At 30.5% G+C, this 19,585-nt stretch overlaps 2 protein-coding genes across 2 annotated transcripts in view; one reads left to right on the top strand and one right to left on the bottom strand.

Annotated features, from left to right (window-relative positions):
* Positions 1–4,882, top strand: part of Prm (Paramyosin) — a 95,813-nt gene extending 90,931 nt beyond the window's left edge. Inside the window, exons 16-17 of the mRNA XM_075373834.1 lie at positions 1,367–1,567; positions 4,433–4,882. Coding sequence (XP_075229949.1) covers positions 1,367–1,567; positions 4,433–4,630 — 399 coding nt within the window. The 3' untranslated portion in view covers positions 4,631–4,882. The remainder of the gene's footprint in view (positions 1–1,366; positions 1,568–4,432) is intronic.
* Positions 4,883–9,614: 4,732 nt separating this feature from the next.
* Positions 9,615–19,585, bottom strand: part of LOC142328803 (uncharacterized) — a 71,912-nt gene continuing 61,941 nt past the window's right edge. Inside the window, exons 13-15 of the mRNA XM_075372845.1 lie at positions 18,875–19,126; positions 11,525–11,716; positions 9,615–9,879 (exon numbers count right to left, since the gene is read on the bottom strand). Of these exons, the coding sequence (XP_075228960.1) occupies positions 9,773–9,879; positions 11,525–11,716; positions 18,875–19,126 (551 nt within the window). The 3' untranslated portion in view covers positions 9,615–9,772. The remainder of the gene's footprint in view (positions 9,880–11,524; positions 11,717–18,874; positions 19,127–19,585) is intronic.

The raw sequence follows: 19,585 nt of genomic DNA, 5'->3' as shown, positions 1-19,585 counted from the left end.
TGACAATCATTTAATAAGATCTACAAAATCATTGTGGATTTTGTGAGACTTTTTGGGAGTCTGAGCATTCACCATATTGAATGGATGTACATCATGTATTAAACATAATTCAGCAGACCTCTTTTCTGCCTTTGAAAACAAAGGAAAGAATCCTTTAAAGTGGAATCTAACCCTTTTTGTATGTCCATTGATTAAACTTTTTAAAATAAAATACTTTATAACAGCTCAAACTTCAATTATATCCATTTTTCTGAAAATGTCAGAACTTGTTTGCTTTATTTAGTTTATGCAAAAACTAAATTCATGCATATTTTACAGCATCTAAAGGGCTATAATATTTTTTCAAATATAGACTTGACAAATATTATTGTCATTTGGTTATACTTGCATCACCTCTGTCAAGAATCTTCCATACCCTAACATCTATAAAACAGTAAAATTTCTTTGGACATCAGTGGTTCATAATTGTAGGTGTTGGCATTTACTACAGGTAATCTTAGAAATATAATCCATATTTCTTTCTGTTATGTTGCACTTCTTATTTCGCATGCATGTTGTATGGCTCCAACATAAATGTTATGCTGTACGTCTAATGTACATTGGCAATCAAGTTCAAGTGAAAAGAAAAAATAGGAATGTCAGTTAGCAATATCCATTACAATCTACAAAAATTACAAGATCATTATAATAGCCATTATTGGTGGCCACCATAAAATCAAAACTTTTTTTTTGTAGTACTGTAAGTTTTAAATTACATGCTTAAACTGATACTCAGTTAAGTTCATCACAATGTATTTCCAACAAGCAGGGCAGGTCCCATCCACTTCCAATGGTGTACCTCTATTTTCCATAATTTCCTGCTAAACTTCCTCATAACAGGAACTTAAGAATTTAAGCAATTTCCTTTTAGGTTGCATCATCGGTGTAAACAATCCTCTCATATTTCCCTACCGATTAACTTTCCTGTTCTAAATTGTTCTGATTAAATTTCAATTTTTTTTTTCATTTCACTCATAACTTCTTCTTTTTTCATTCTTATCTGTCCATTTCTCCAATCTTCTCCATGCCCATTTTGAAATAATTTCAGCCTTTCTTTTTCTTAGTGTCCTTGTTTCACATTCATATATACATGTTACAAAGTTACCCATTATTGTATGGATAGATAATTGGGCATTTACTTAATTTATTTTCTTTTGTGCAATTTATAATACACAAATATTTCATGAGTAAATCAGTTATTTATGAAAACAAATTGATCTGATCATTTAACATTAGGTTTATTAGTTTCTTAAATTCTGTTTAATTATTTATTTTTTTTTTAATTGAAATGCTAATATGAGTTTTTAAATGTTACATAAACCATCAGATCCGTGACATTGAATTGGAATTAGATGAAGAAAAGAGAAGACATGCTGAGACCGTAAAGATATTGAGAAAGAAGGAACGTTCAGTCAAGGAAATCATGATTCAGAGTGAAGAAGATCAAAAGAATGTTACTCTACTTCAAGAATCATTGGATAAGGCTACACAGAAAATGGCTATGTACAAGAGACAATTGCAAGAACAAGTAAGTTTAAGTCAATTATTTTCTTTTTAAACATGTTTTTTTTCTGTAAGGTTTTAATGTTAGATTTCTCATGGGTATTTCACTTATAAGAAATTTTGCTGCATGCATTGCATATATCTCATTTGGAGATTCAGAGGCAGTGTAGTGTAGTATCGATGTCCAAGAAGACACTATCAGAATTTCTTAATCTAATTGTTGAGACTAGAACAAACATTCTCTTATTAATATTTCAGTACTTTCTAGGATTCAATACTGTTCAAAGACAGATGTAATTTAACCTATCAAATAGATGACATCATTTTGTAAGAATTCAATTTTTTTTGTTAAATTATGTTTAGGATTTTTTTTTTATTCCTTTCTATGCTAAATTCTCCTAGACCACCTGCACTGTATATTCACTCAATTTATTATATATTCTCAGAATATTTAATGGCTAGGACTACTGTTAATTTTAGGATGATGTTTCTTAAACTGTTGCTTTAATGAATTTATCTTTCACTCTTTGTTAAAATTTGGCAATTTGAATTCTGTTTTTTAAGAAAAATTTTGTTTTCTTATGTAATCTTGTTTTTTATCTTGTCTTTGCTTTTTATCTGTCTCTCTCTAAAAGCATTCAATTATTACTGAAGTGTTTCCATTCTCCTAATGTAATGTAAGTTTTTTTTAAGATTATTCTTAATTTATAAATAAATTGTTAGTATTGTCTCCATTTGTCATTGTCATTTGGATGATACTATCTTGAAAATTAGTAAAAATAGGTTGTCAGTATATTTTAACTCTCTCCTTAAACTCTCTCTTAAATCTCTTGTAAACATTTATAATTAAAATAGTTTATTAATATTGAAATTGCATATCAAAAAATCCATAAAGTGGTATACGATCTACATTTCTGTTAAGTTTAATTGATTTATTCTGTTTATTTTTATTAAGAACTGTTAATATTAATTCTTACTGCTATTATATAGTGTCGTAGTTACCAACATACCACTACCAGTATTTAATTCAAAATATGTTAAAAAAATTTATCAGTACAAATATGTTGATTATGTATTCATTTATTTGTAATCAAAATTATATATTATACGAGTATATACGTCATTGGGGTAACACAAGACAGTGTGAAAAGTTTTTCACATTTGTAAACAAACTACACCACAGACTAAAACTTCACAGTAATGTTTACACACAACCAATCCATCACTAATCCTATTGAGTTTATCACTAAAAAAGAGTGCTTTACAAAAATAGTTTCAAGACATACAGAAAACTAAAACTATCAACAGACAATATGGCATGGCAGCCAACTCTTGTTGGAACACTCCTTTGCCTTGTGGGAATTTGTTTTGAAGTTGGGTCTTGACCCTTTCCTTTAGAATCTTGATATATTCATCACTTTTCAACATACAAGTACCATCTACTGAAAGTAATGAACCTGGCTTTCATATGTGAAACAACCTCAAAAATTTATTTCTGGGTTTGTTCAACTGATTGTTGGATATGAGCTAGTGATTTATTTTCATCTGATGCTTTGCTAACGTATGGAACCCTTTCCCCCTTTCTTGAACGTAAAAAAAGTGACTTGTCAGAAAACAAACTTTTTCCAGTCCTCTACAGTCCAGTCAGCTTGTGCTTTGGTCCACAAGAGCCTTTTTTCATATATTGCTGTTGGTAAAAGCTGCTTTTTAGCTGGCCGATGAGCTTTCTATCCAGCTGGAAGAAGTCAGCATCTAACATTTATCACATGTAAATCTGTTCCACTGGCTGCTAATTCTCGATTTAAGTCCACAGCAGATAATTCTGTCAAGTTTACTTTTTCTCATTAATAAATGACACTGGAGTAATTTTTCCTTTACAGTCACATTTGCCTTTGCTTTGAGGTGAAAAGGAAGCAGTTTCTTTAAACTGTTTTAAAATAGCATTTACTATACCAAACACCACACTAAGAAGCTACTCGTCATTATATCATACTGGTATGCTCAGAAAGAGAAACAATGTTTGAATATTTTCTTGGAGTTATGTACATTACTCTAATTGAAGTCATACAGAGCAAATAAAGATTAGAAAGTGTAATTTTGTAATAAAAAATTAAATAGGCTTTCACAAAACACTATTTATAACATGAAAACTGCTAATAACCAAAAAAAGAACCTCACATTACACAGATAACTTAAAGAATGGGTGTGGTCAAGCAGTGTAGCCACAACGTTGAAATAAACAAAACATTACCAGTGTTTAGGTTAATTAGCATGCTACTGTACAAAACATTAAACTAGCATCGCTATTTTTTTATGACATCATACTCCGATAGGAAGTTAACATATCATACAATCTTCTAATAAATTAATAACAAATGAAGCAACTCCATGACGAATATCAGCAGAATAAATTACTAAACATCCCTGAACTCATATATCCAAAATAGTCTGAACTCATACATCCAGAATAATTAACAAAAATATTAAAAACATTCATAGAAAACCCACTATATAACTGACAGCTTATCTAAAATACAAATTTGTAGCTTCTTATAAATGTTGCACCATCTAATACGTACATCCTTAACAGCTGACAAAAACACTGTAGTACTTAATACACAAATGTAACATAGATTAAATATATCACTCAAACTTATATGTAAAAAGGTTTCGGTACCATTTTAAGACGGGTGTCATTAACAATGTCACATAACTCGACTTATGAATAACATACATAATTAGCTTCAAAAACATCTTTTGGAAGAAACATTTTCACATAATTTGAAATAAGTTGTTAATAATTTTTAATATTTCTTGAAGTCAGGGTTTTAATTATTTTACAAAAAAAAAATTAATGAATCACCTTTTTAAGATTATATATCTTTTCTAGGAGGGTATGTCGCAACAGAGTGTAACTCGTGTACGTCGCTTCCAACGTGAATTGGAAGCAGCTGAAGATCGTGCTGACTGTGCAGAAAGCAACTTGTCACTTATTAGAGCTAAACACCGCACATTCGTAACCACATCTTCTGTCCCTGGATCACAAGTCTACCTGGTACAGGAGTCAAGGACTTCTGAAAATTTTTAAATTAATATCATCCATGATTGAAGTATTAAAAAAAAATATATATATAAAAAAGTTGTCATTTTCTAATCTAATTTGTTTGCTCAGCTAAAAAAATGACCCAAAAACCACTAATTGGTCAGTAAAAATATTAATATCAAATGATTTTCTTATAAAATGTAAATTTATGAATTATAAATTGTATAATTTATACATTTAGCGTGAGACTATGTAATTTGAATTGCTGTTTTATAATAAATAAAAATTCAATCAGCATTGTTTTGTTTTTATTTCTCTATTATTTAATTTAAATGATTGCTGAGCTGTCAATAGAAATTCACATAATTTTCAACAAATTTTTCTCATTGCTTCAAGGAAATTATTTGTAATAATAAATTATTTTTTTTATTATAATTTATAAACAGAGATTGCAACTCTTGTTTTTATTTATTTAATTAAACAACCATTAAGTAATAAAAATCAACAGCATTTGTTAAAAATATTATAAATTTCATAAAGTAAAATTTTATCAGAATTTAAAAAAAAGGTTTATTTTATATATATTATTAATTCTCTTATAAAATCTATGATCTAATGGGGTGAAAATAATTTCATAAAATATATTTTTTTATTATATATATATATATATATGTTATTTGTTAAAATGAATAGATTGATGATAATTAATAAATAATTTTAACTTGAATTATCTGAAATATTATTTAAATGTAATTTTGTTATCAATATAATTTATTATTATATTGTAATTATTAAAATTAATTTAATCGCTAACTATTTATTTTAAATTGTCTTGCATTTTATTATATTATTATATTATAGTTGGCTACTATTAAAGTTTATAAATAAATGCTGATGTGTTATTACGTACAATATTTTGTTTTATTTTTTCATTTATATCTGCGATTGATCAATGGCCAGAAAATTTCCTTAAAATACTTGACACTCATACCAAAAATTGTAAGGACTGTAAGTCTAATACCCCATGCCGCAAAACCATTAACTAATAATACTGAACAAAATAGAGGGAAGAATAGAGAGAATGTTGGATGATAAACAGTTAGGCTTTAGAATAGGGAAGGGTACTAGGAACACAATAGGTTTTGATGAAGAAATTGATAGATTTAAACAAAATTTTGTACATATGTTTCATTGACTGGGAGAAAGCTTTGACAGGGTTAAATGGGATAAATTAATGACAATTTTGAGGGAAATTGAGAAAAAGCTTTCGAAGACTTAGAGGATGATGATTATGTGACAGTAGACAAAGAAAAAATAAAAACATTTAAGAATGCAGATGATAAAGTAGTAATGGCTACAACTGAAGAGAAGTTAGAACAAAAGATAGAATAAGCAGGGTAAGAAAAAAATATGCAATGAGAGTAAAAAAAGGTGATAAATCCAAAATAATAAGAATATTGCGGGACTAAGATGCAACTAAGGTGCATTTGAATGTGTTGATAATAAAAAATACCTAAAAAACACAGTAAACTAGATTGAAATTGCACTGAATTAATTAGAAGCAGAATTGTGATTGGGCATTCAGCAAGGTCAGAAATCTGCTTATAACAAAAAGTATATCTATTGATCTGAGAAAGAAATTTTTAAGATATTTTGTTTGGAGTGTCGTATATGGTGCACGGACTATAAAGAAAAGAGAAACTCCATTGCTGGAAAATTTTGAAATGTGAATATGGAGGAGAATTCTACAGTCCCGAGAGAGAGAGAGAGAGCTAATGAACAAGTCTTGACAAATATAAATTAGACTAGGAATGTGATTAAGGCAATGCAAAAAATAAAAACTAACTGAATAGGTCATATCCTACGATATGACTAATCAAAAAGTAAAAAGATTACAGGTGTGAGAGGAAAAGGAAGAAGGATAGGAATCTTGGTTAATTTGAAAGGGAGATAAGGATATTATAATTTAAAAGAAAAACCTTAGGACAGACCAGGAGGAATGCTGCTTCTTGATACTTGCCAGTACAGTTCTATTAAAGAAGAAGAATAAGAATCTGTGTTCATAAACAACTGATTTTTTTTTGTATTAACGTATTTTGCATAATCCATATAATAAATTTATGCCTTAGTATGATTATGTAAAAAACCAACAGGTTGTAGGGGATGCTATTTTTTGTTACCTAGAACAAAACTTAAGAAATTATCCAGGACTTATCATATCAAATTTACTCAATTTTCAAAGCAAAAAAAAAAGTAATAGTTTTATTTTTGTAGCCTTGATGTATGAAATTTAGGATCCAAATATAGAAGTGTGTTAAGGGAAAATATAATGTTCTTAATTTTACCTGATAGTAGTGATACAATTCTGGCTTCTAAAAGTTATTTAAAAAACGAAAAATATTCATCTAGAAAGCTTGTCTGTATTTTTATCTTTCAAATGGCTCTGAAAAAAATTTAGTTCTATAACATTTTAGTTATAGAGAAAAATTAAATTACTCTTACTAAAGGATGGTGTACTGTTTACAAGTATGCATTATCATGAGTGTTGAGTTGGAGTTTATAGTGACGTACGTATTTGTCGTACTGCTGCTTATTTGTTGTTTATTATTGGATTTTGGTGTGGACATGGACAAAGTTTAGGGGAAAATTTCTTGGAAGTGTTTTTTTTTCACTCTGTATGATTTGGATAGCAGACTAATTAGTTTTTGAGTTGTTTTTATAATTTTAAACTTATTTGCCAGTAGGCAATAAGGATTAAAATTGCATGTCTTAACTTTTAGTAGTAAACAATTGTAAATGTATTAGTGTGGTTGCTTGTGTGTAGTGTAGATTATTTTATTGCTATCGACGGTTTCCCAGCGGATAGTCTATTATAATCTTATCTGAACAATAGCAAGGATGGTAGCGATAAGCATGTGACTTTGTCATTCTTGATAGCACTGGTAGGGCTATCTTTATTTATATTAGTTGATATCTAATATTATTGCATTGATATTCCATTGGATATATTTTGCAATCTTTTTTTTTTCAAATATAGGTCTAAGAATTCCTGCTTTTGCTTTAGCAACAGGAGTGGGTACGGGGGGTTTCTGCATTAGTAATGGTTGTGGGTACCCGGATTTGAGTGCATACATTTTGCCAACCCCTGGTTGATAAAATGTTCAAAAGAAGTCAAAGTCAACAACAACAGGCACTCAAGTATGGTTTTAGCTCCAGAGACTCAACAACTAGCGAGTCGACGGATGATATGTCAGCTGTTGAGAAGAGCAAAGAGCGGAGGAAGAGAAGCCACTTCGATAAAACGGTTTCGGCTGAGGTGGAGTAGTCAGAGGTTAATCTAGAGAACACCCCTCAAGGGGAACTAGTTAAGTATGTTAAGGAAATACTTAGTACTAAGCACACCGAGAAAAATCACACTGCCAGAGAACTGAAAGAGCTTGCCATAGATATGGCAAGGGTTGTGACAGCATTTAGAGGATTTGTTGAATCTAACCCCTTTGAAAAAAAGGTGGAACTGAGAGAAGTTGCATGTCAGACCATATCTGATGCCAGTAGCAGCTAACTGTTATGGCAATTGGAAGAGGGCTTCAAGAATGACGACATAGATGTCCTCGTGGCCACTAAATGGAGGAGAGAATGGTTTGTCAAGACCGTGGAACTGGATGAACCGGTATTTCTGGAATGAGAGAGGGACATTGCTATCATACTGGATCTCAGTAAACTGAAAAGCAGATTCTCAGAATCAATATTTAAAGTGGTTCCAAGGGTCAAACATTTGATGGCTGCGGGTCAGCTGCTTGCCTGTAAGGAGTCAGTCAGAGTTCTCTGGGGAGATGACCTGGAGGACTTTAATAGGAGATTGTTTATTCTCGTTATTGATTCCTCCATAGAAAAGAATATTTCAAATCTAAGGAAGGGTATTGCCAAAATATTTCTCCAAGCTAAACTAGATGTTATCTTTGGAGTCAAGGAGGGCAAAGTAGCCAGGGTGACAAGGAAAATTCTGGAACACGCAGGTAGAAGGACTAATCCACAACCAGTCTCTACGTTGAATAAGAGAGTAAAACTAAAGCCAAGAGAGATAGATCTAACAGTGTGGCAAAGGTAGAAAGAACCAACACTCTAGTTGTTAGTTAGGGCAGCAGATCCCGGGAAGAAGACTTTCACTGACCTCCTTAGGGAAGTCAAGGGAGGAGTTACGGACTTAGACTCGGAAGTTCTCTCTTCTATAAGGGGCAGGGAGAGGACATCTTGATCAAAGTTAAAGATGAAGCTGAAGGCCCTGAGAAGCTAATTAAAAACCTCCCAAGAGAGGGTTCAGGGTGTTAAGGTGGCATTAATAAAGAGAGTTCGAACCCAGAAAATTAACATTAAGATTTATAGATGCCTTAACAACTAGGGAAGAGGTAATCAGTGCTGTAGCTGCTTAATTGAGATTGATGACGAGAGAAAGCAGTCTGCCCATTCTAACATTCTAAGTTAAGGACCTGCCCATTCTAACATGCAAGTGGCCTTGTTAACAATTAATAGTGAGCAGGTGGATAAACTAATGCAAAGAGGTTGACTCCGCATAGGGGTAGTGTCCTGTAGGGTAATCCCTTGCTTTGATGATGAGAGATGTTTCAAATGTTGGGAGATGGGAAAAGTGTATGTCAAGTGAATTTTATTATACATTAAACAGCACTTGGTCATTCATATATGTATACTACCCTCACACCAACTATAACAAAGTATTAAGCTTACAAGTGCTCAAAGTTGCACAGAATAAAACTGTAATATCAGTAATAAATCCAGATAGATGGTAATTCACTAGAAGTTAATGTAGGTCATAATTTTTCTATGATATGGCACCTATTAACATATACAGGTGTCCCATTATACAATCTCTACAGCAATATTGTAAATTAACATTAACAACCACAGTTTAAAGTAATATATAAATGAATTTTTTTATGAAAAAAATAATTTAATATTTTATGCTCATTTTTCATTTGTCCTAACATTAATAACACAATGAATCTAGACAATATCTCTTGCATAAACATGATTTATTTTACAGCACATTAAGGAAAGAAAATTTGTTAAAAATTATATACATAGTGTTGTTAATGATACAAATGTAAATATAATTACGTGTTGACTTTATATTTATATAAAATATATGACTTAAAATATGTAATTAAAAAACTAAATTTTAAAAATTGAAGCATTTATAACATCATTGTCTTCAAGACATTTCTTTCGAATAGGCTCTTTAATTGCTTCTTGCATTATCATATCTTCCATCACTTTTTCTGTAAACATAAAATAAATTTTAATTTAAAAAAATTAAACAATAAGAAAGCAATTATATAGAAAAAAATAATTTAAATGAGATGTATAGTTGTGTAGTTGTTGCTTACTGTAGTCTTAAGATCATTCTCTATTATGATAAAAATTTATTGGCATTTAGAATCTTTAAAGTGCAAAAGAATTATTATACTTAAAAACATAATGTACTTTACAGAGAATAGTACAAATTTGTATTACTCTTAACTGGTTTATTTATTACATGCCATGAAGTAGAAATTGTGCTCATTGTTGAGTACATGATGATTTTAGATCATTTTAGAGATGATCTAAAATCATCTACATTATTAGCGAAAAACACCTGTGCGTTATCATCTCCCGGAATTTGTTTTAATAAAAAGGTAAAATAGCACTAAAATAATAAAAATAAATAAGGCTTAAAACTAATATAAATTATATAATAAAAAATTTAAAACTAAGTTAAAAAGGTAAAATAAAACTCAAAACTAATATCACAGTCTTTAAAATATAAAAGCTAAAATAATAGAAAAAGGAAACTATACAAAATTTACCTAATTCCGATAGTGAGTGCAAATGGCTCCCTACTCGGATAATAAAATTAAAGACAGAGAACCAAAAAAATCAAAATTGAAAGTAAGGAAAAAATTATTAAAAACCCTTCTAGCATAAAAAATATACATGACAATATTACATTTTTTTGCAGTAACCTAGTACTACGCAAAAACAGAAACATCCGGTTCAAAATTGCATTATCATTGTACAAGATACCACGGATGTTTCTGGGTAGATTAAATTTACGATGCAATAACGCATAACATATGCAGTCTATGAATATGTGGTGCACAGTCATGCGGCAGTTGCATTGTGTGCATAGGGGTGCATGTCCTCCTGACATTAGGTACTCATGTGTGACCCTCGTATGTCCTACCCGCAATCGGCAGAGGACTACTTCTTCATGTTGAGTTTTTATGTATGAGGAGTCCCATGGCAACACAGAATATTTAATCTGTCGGAGTTAACAATGGTAGTCGTCCAGTCACCTTGCCACTTGCTCTCATAATAATTTATCTTTATCAACATAAATAATTTATCTTTAAAATTTTATTTCTTTTCAAATCACAACATGAATATGTAAATTACTGATTTTGTAGATAACATAATACAGGGGGTGTACAAAAAAGGAATTGGGGTTTTGTTATATCTCTTTGGATGAGATGTATGGTGTTTATTTAAGAGAAATCAAAAAACAAAAAAAGGACAGTTTTAGCTGTATACATGGCTGTAGATTGATTCCTTATCGTTCCACAACACCACCAGCAAAGAAAGCCAGAAATGGCTTTCTGTTCAGGAGTTGCCATCTTCCTTTGTAGAATTACTATTCCTTTGGAGGGTTATATGAAATAGAATGTCTACTCATATTAATGTACTATAAGAACACTGGCATTATTGACTGAAATAAGCAAATATTACATTTTGATAAAGTTAATTGAAAATATTAACAGACAGAGTAACTCATTAAAGAGCAGCCTAACCGCTAGCCCTTTAAGCAGCTAAACTGGCCGATAATTAAGAGTTGTTATATTATAGAAATTAATGTATTCTATGTTCAGCAATATAAATAATACGTACTTTCAAAAAAACGTAGAGGCAAACCAGGTTCCAACATAGACAAAATATGTATGAACAATTCATATCGACCTTCTATCTCTCCCAACTGAAGTCCAAAATTAACACGCTGTAACATTTTACTGAATAACAATAAACCTCTCTCGATTAACTTTTCCAACACCAGTTTATCTTCAATATTTAATTTATTTCTCTCTGGAAGAAAACCATTCACTAATTACAAATACTTTTTAAAAATTTATAATTAGAATCATTCCAATAAAAATTATATATATCCGTTCTAACAGAAACTTTCTTAACATTTGTTATGATAATTTGCAAAAACAGCTTATCTAAAACAAGAAATAATGCAGTTCTACAAATTTTAACTTAGCTTAGGAATCTTATAAAAACTACTAAAGAATAACACTGATCTATCATTCAACTAACTCACTGTAATACAGCAAGATCTAGGTTCAACTCCATTTAAAGTTTGTTTTTTTAATAATTTCACTGCAACCAGATACTTATTTCATTATTTATATCTGATTTTAATGAAAATTATGTTAAGCTTGCTCTCACAAAAAGTCTATTATCTATTGGTATTTAGATAAGACATGGGGCATAATATATTCCATTATGTACAAACTCCAACCATGTATAATTTTCTAAAGATTTATGGTTATATTTTGTTTTAAACACTATACAGAAACTTGCATACATGCAAGCATGATAATTATAAATGTATATTAAAGACAGTTGAATGAATCTATGTAAATATACACATATAGAACAGCAAAATTACCAGGTTACCTAAACTGTAAATTGTTTAATAAGTGCTAATAGTAAGAAGATCCAGTAAATTAAAAATTTTTCCATAATAGTATTTTCCCATAAAAAAGCTTCTTTTGCGATTGCAGTGTCAAACATAAAGATTCAAATATTTCAGTTTTCATTGAGTGAATCTATTATCAGTTAAAAAAAATCTTATTTCCTAACAAAACTTTAAATGGATAAGGGTATTTGCTGTATATCAGTAACTCTGCATACTTTTACAGATTGTACTGGTAATGGATAGTAGGTGGGAGAAGTACTGTTTGAAAAAATTAAAGATGACGTTTGCTGTTGCAAGAGGTGTACTCTTCTCCAGCCGCGGCTGGTAAAATTGTATGAAAGGTATAAATTTTGGGATAAAGATGTTCCAAACAAATAGAGCTGCACAAATAATATAGATAATCATATTATTCATTAGAGTTAAATTAAAAATAAGCAAATAATGTGTGTCTGTAAGTTGTGCAACTCCGTGAAATTAAATAAATACATAATTACCTGAATTAGAGATAAATGTATCATTTATTCTGGAGGTTTAATTATTAAATTATTACTATTTCATCCAATGAGAAGATCTTAAATTTGATTGACTTGTATCTTGTCAATAAAGTGCACTTATTATTTATTATATAAAAAAATAAGACCAAACAAATTAACACATGGCAAGAAAAAAAACAATTGTTCACTTGAACAAAGATCAGGCAATCAAAAAAGAATCATATTGTCTGTCTGAAACAAAATGAAATATGCTAGATGTGCAATGGAAAGAAGAGATAAACAGAAATGCTAAACTTCATACCCACTTCACGGATATCACATAGAACTACACAAGAACTTCCGAGGTTCTATACATGCTGTGGAGGTGGCAGTCAACATATTAATTAGATTTGATGAATGTCCATTTTTCTGGTATTCTTTAGTCTTTAGAGATTAAATTAACAGCAAAGTATTGAAAATGGTTGGGTTGATACTAGTAAAAACAAACTCCTACATTGTAATTGGTTTAAATTACAATGCATGACAGGGCAGCATTAACTATGAAACAATTAAACACAGAAAAAATATGTTTTTTTTTTTATTAATTATGCTGAAAGCATACATACATATATACCAGGGCTTCTTAAACTGTGGGTCGCGACCCCCAGGGGGGTCGCGAGACTACTGAAAGGAGGTCGCAAAGATCTGATACTTTTCAATCATTATAAATAAAATTTTAAAATTAGTATACACACTACGTACAAATATAAATACAAATAAAAATCATACAAAATACTATTGTAGTTTTATTATAACTATTTTTTGAAAAAAGTGGCAATGCAAAACTGTTATGTAGGGCCTATAAATGAAAATATGGAAGTAGCATTTAAAATAATAAATACAACGCGCTCCTCGATTTTCAACTGAACGTTCGACATTGATGTCTGGCCGCCGGCGTCAGTGTTTGCAAGATAATTTAGTGATTATAAGTACCCAGACGCCGCGTCGCCTTACAGCTTACACATACAATACGGAAGCATAATCAAGCTAGGCTAGGCGAATCGGCATATTATTTTTATAAAAGAATAATAAAAAAAATTAAATGAAAGCTTCTTTTTCGGCGTCTTTGTGATACGGTGCCTTTGTGCGCTGCACACTTTGAACACGCCATTCGTCGAGGGTTGATCTGATCGTAATTTGTTGTCATTGCACTGGTAAAGATTCGAGTGTAGTTATTTTTCTGTTTGTACTTCAGTTTGGACTCAGCTTTGTCTTCGTAGTGACATGTATGTATTTACTGTGTAATTTTCAGTTGGTGTTTTTAATTATTACGTTAAAGTTCAACTACATTTTGTTTAATTATTTATTATTATTTAACCATCATGGATAAATGGCTAATTAAAATTCCAACTAATAAGTCTGCCACGCCGTCACAACCAAGTTGCAGTGCTTCAAATCCGACTTCTAGCAAAACAAAAAAAAGAAAATATGACGAATCATATTTGCAGTATGGCTTCACATGCTCTTCTCACAACAATGAAGAACAACCAGTGTGCTTAATATGCAAAGAAGTTTTGGCTGCAGAAAGCATGAAACCGTCAAAACTGCAACGACATTTGAATACTAAACATGCAACGTTATCAAAAAAGCCAATAGAATATTTTGAGCGTCTTTTGCAAACATCAAATAAAGAAAAGAACACTTTGGAGAAGTATGTTACTTTGAATGATAAATATCTATTGGCATCGTATGAAGTTTCGTATTTGATAGCAAAAACGAAAAAGCCTTTTACTATTGGAGAGCAACTTTTACTACCTGCAGCTATAAGAATGTCTGAAATTGTTCATGGAAAACAGTATGCTGCTGAAATTAGTAAAATTCCATTATCAAATGACACTGTGTCCAAAAGAATTTCAGACATTAGCAATGATCAATTTCAACAGCTTCTTATGAGGCTTAAAGACAGCTCAAAGTTTGCAATACAACTGGACGAGTCGACAGACATTTCAAAAATGGCACAGTTGTTACTTTTTGTAAGATATATTTATGAGGGAAGCATTCATGAAGATATACTGTTTTGTCGTCCTCTGGAAGGTCATACTCGTGGAAAAGATATATATAAAAAAGTAAATGGGTTTTTTGAAAAAGAAGGATTAAATTGGAAAAATTGTGTTGGTGTGTGCACGGACGGTGCTGCAGCAATGACCGGACAAGATCTTGGTTTTACAGCATTTGTTAAAGCTGGAAATGATCATATTACATTTACACATTGTATGATTCACCGAGAGGCACTTGTTGTTAAAAAAATTGCACCAGAATTAAACACTGTGTTTTTTGATGCAGTCAAAATCATTAACTTTATTAAAAGTCGAGCACTTAATAGTCGATTGTTTAAAAATTTGTGCATTGATATGGATTCGGATTATACAAGTTTATTGTTACATGCTGAAGTTAGGCGGCTATCAAAAGGTCGAAGTTTGAAACGATTATTAACTTTAAAAGATGAAGTTCTTATATTTCTAACAGAGCAAAATTCTAATTTGGCCGATTATTTTCAAGATAATTTATGGCTTCTCAAGCTATGCTATTTGGCAGATATTTTTGATAAAATCAATGATATGAATTTATCAATGCAGGGAGTCTGCGTTAATATGTTTATGTTAAAAAATAAACTTGAGGCCTTTGTTAAAAAAATTCTTATATGGAAGAACAGAGTGGAAAGTGGATCGCTCGAAATGTTTCCATTTACTGGCGAGTATATAATTAGTAACAATATTTCAAAAAAAGATACTCCTATAACAAAAATTATAGTTAATCATTTGAAGGATATGGAAGTTTACATGCATAGGTATTTTCCCAATGATATCGATACACAACCATGGATTTGCAATCCATTTTCAATTGAAATGGAAGAAATTAATTTTTTAAACTTAAAAGCACAAGAAGAATTTGCCGAATTAACAAGTGATACTACCTTGCGACTTAGATTTTCTCAAGTGCCTGTGCATGAATTTTGGATAGAAATCAAATCAGAATATCCCCTACTATCGGAAATGGCAATGAACAAATTACTGCCATTTTGACCAACATATTTATGTGAATCAGCCTTTTCCACATTAACTTACATAAAATCAAAATACCGTTCAACTTTAATAAACGTTGAAAATTTATTACGATCTGCACTAACTCAAATTGAGCCTAGATTTAATTATTTGTGTAAAAATAAACAATCACATCCGTCACATTAATATTGTTTGATGTTAATAATATGTTTTTATTAAAAAAATTGTTACAAAAGTTTATTTTTTCTATTGAATAAATATATATATAGTTTTATGTCATTCTATTTATTGTGTTTCATTACGACCGATATCCCGTCAACGTTTCCAATTATATATATGTGAAATGAATGGGTACGTATTCTTTAATCCTTATTTTATTTACATTGTAAAATAGTGCGATATTACATCTACATCTACGGTTAATATATATTTCATTATATGGAGGAGGGGGTCGTTTAAAATTTCCTAAGCTTGAAGGGGGTCGCTATATAAAAAAGTTTAAGAAGCCCTGATATATACGCTTATACGTATAAACTTACCACAGTAACATATATTTTGATATGTTGCTCAGTATTTTGATATAATCATCCAACCCACAGTTATTATTTTTAAATTGACACAAATGTACACAAAAATAATCACAAAGAATCTAACTGTGACTTATGCCCATTTTCTTACTTTTCTTTTTAGTGTATCTATATGTCAAACTTCACTAAGTGCAAGTTCCTATTGCAAGATCTATGATGTTAAAGTTATGATTAACAGGTAGGCAGGCATCTGTATACATCCTGTCATTTTCAAATGAATCAAATTTATTCCCTAAATTGACATGATCAAGCATCTCATTTTTGAAGTACTAGCATTTGGCAACAAAAAATACCTCCTCTGTTTCATTACAGGAAACCATATCCTTGACTGGTTTTTCTTCTATTGAAAAGATATCTGTAGATATATATTATCATTCCAGGTTTTCCAATCACCCCTGGTCATCATTATGAATTAACACAAACTTTATGTTTATAATTATTCTCTAGTCAGCAATAGTCCCACTATAATTTCCAATCCTCATTAATAGAAAAATATAGACTGCAATTACAATTCTACCTGCTCATAAATCTCACTATTTTTATTTTTTTACAATAAAGTAAATATTAAAAAACAGTTAAACTAATACCATAAATCATTTTATACTTTCATTCAGAAAGTTCTCAGCTTGACAATGAAAACACAAGATTTTTCAGAATCTTTTTATTTAATTATTTTTTTACATTTTATTTAACTTTATTCAGAAGTTTTTTATCTATTTTTTAATTTTTTTCAACTGCCACCTTGCAATTCAATTTTCATACATTTAGACCAACAATTTTCAAATTTTTTAATACCCCCATTACAATGTGATTTCTCAAATTCTGCAAAACATACTTTCAGTTTTGATCACATCATTTGAAGAGAATCCTTCATCCAGCGAGCCCGTTCTTCAGGTTTGAGAAGAGGAAGTAATTGCTGGGAGCCAAATCCAACACATGTGGAAGCACTTCGAAACATGTAAGTCATGGAGGCTTGAAGCAACAACCCAATCATATATTCTGGTGCAGCACAGTGATTTCCTTTTGGCCAGATGTGGATGTTTAACCGGAATAACACCCTTCAATTAGTCGAGAAGTGAAGCATAATACTCCTCAGTGATGGTCCTGCCTTTTTTCAAGTAATCATCTATGAACACCATACCATGAGAATCCCTAAAAACCATAGCTCTGATGAATCATGAAAACCTGCAGATGAATCATTTTTCTTCTTTCTTTGTCGCATCAACTGCTCCTACCTACTGTTTGGTCTTTGGCATGTAATGGTGAATCTCTGCTTCATCTACCATTATAAAACATCAAAGAACTCAGTGAAATCATGTTTAAATAAATCTAAACACCCTCGAGAAATGTTTAGTCTGATTTGATTGACTGTTGACAAATGACACTGATCAAGCAGAAAACATTTTAAAACAATAAGTAAAATGTAGTGTAATGGTCTATCAAGATGTTTGCAATATCAACAAGCTTGTGAACCTTTAGTCTGTGATCACTCAATACAGCATAGTAGATTTTTGTGATGGATTTCGATGGTTATAGCAGTTTATGGGCTTTCTGAATGTTCATATTGAATGGATATATGACCACATTACAATTCAGCAGCTCACTTTTTACCCTCAAAGACAAATGGGAAGAATCTATTAAAGTGGAAACTAACTCTTTTTGTACGTCTGTCATCTGTTAAACCACTTTTAAAACGACATACTTTACAACAGCTCGCTCTTCAATTTTATCCATGTTTCAGAAAATATTAAAACTTGTTTGCTTTATTCAATCACCACAAATAAACAATTAAACTTGCACATCTGACACATAGCAGAATACAATCTTAAGAATCATATTTGACAAATACTTGGGCAATCTTTGTGTCACAGAACTTTCTGAATAACCACCCTGATATGATAGCATCATAAAGGTTTACTGCCGTATAATATCATACTCACTACGATTCTTTGTAACAAGAATTGGTCAATGTTGATTGAAAAATTCAATCATTTTTTTTTATAGAAGTCATTAATCAATTGTAATTAAACACAACCACTTTTCAAGTACATTGAAGAAAAGAAATACAAACTGTAGTGAAGAGTTATTACAAAACTAAACAAAATTTACTCTTACTGCATCTTATCAGACAGTGCTTACAGCATCATGAAATTTGAATATAAAAATAAAAAAACATAAATAGCAGTCACATGTGATACATTATTACAGAATGAAGTAAAATTTTGAAAGAGTATCCCAATGAAGCTAATTTCATTTAAATATTTGTTTTATGACTACAAAAATCCATTTAAATTATTTTACACAGAATATTTTTGTACATTAAATTCTATGACAGTTTCTGCCACTACATCTGGAAATTTAGTTTCTTAAATATAATTTCAGGGAAACATATCTATATATAATGATTAAATCTTTACCACTGTCGTACAGAAGAGCTGCCTCACATAGAAGAGTTGAAACCACTTTTGATAAGTTCCAAGGACATGCACAGTCTTTATTATTATCTGACCCGTTAGAACGATGAAAATTCAACCAGTACGGTAGAGAATTTTTATCATATCTTGTTAACAAATCAAGGAACCATTTTGTTATTACATCTGCTACAAGATATCGTTTAGTCTGACCCATAGCTTGTACTACGTAGCATAATACAGTAACAGGACAAGTATCTGGAAAAGAGAATGTATGAATATCACATAAAAAACATCTAATCCCTAAAAAAAAAAAAAAAAAAATGGAAGAGGATTCAGTAACCTCTATTAAGCAGAGTAAAGAGGGCACACCTATATCTAAATACGCAAATATACAAGAGATAGATATGCATTTTCAGAATTCAGAATCTTTGAGAATGGATTTAAATTTTAAAATGGGACTAAAACGTGTGTGGATAAATTTACATTCAGCAACAGAGTAATTTACATTATTCTATTTGTTAAATAGCAATGTTGTACTCAAGGTTAACTGCTGCAGTTGAATCATTTTATCAGATTATGGTATTAAACCATTTTATTATTAATTCCTTAATGATTTAGCTATATCAGCTAAATCAAAGCTGTATCAAAGATTTTTTATTTATTTATATGGACAGAGATATGTCTATCATAGTTATATATATATATAATTATATA

The sequence above is a fragment of the Lycorma delicatula genome, chromosome 8 (assembly GCF_047948215.1).
Source record: "Lycorma delicatula isolate Av1 chromosome 8, ASM4794821v1, whole genome shotgun sequence".
Classification (NCBI taxonomy): Eukaryota; Metazoa; Arthropoda; class Insecta; order Hemiptera; family Fulgoridae; genus Lycorma; species Lycorma delicatula.
The sequence above is the reverse complement of the archived record's forward strand: the minus strand, read 5'-3'. Positions and strand labels throughout refer to the sequence as shown.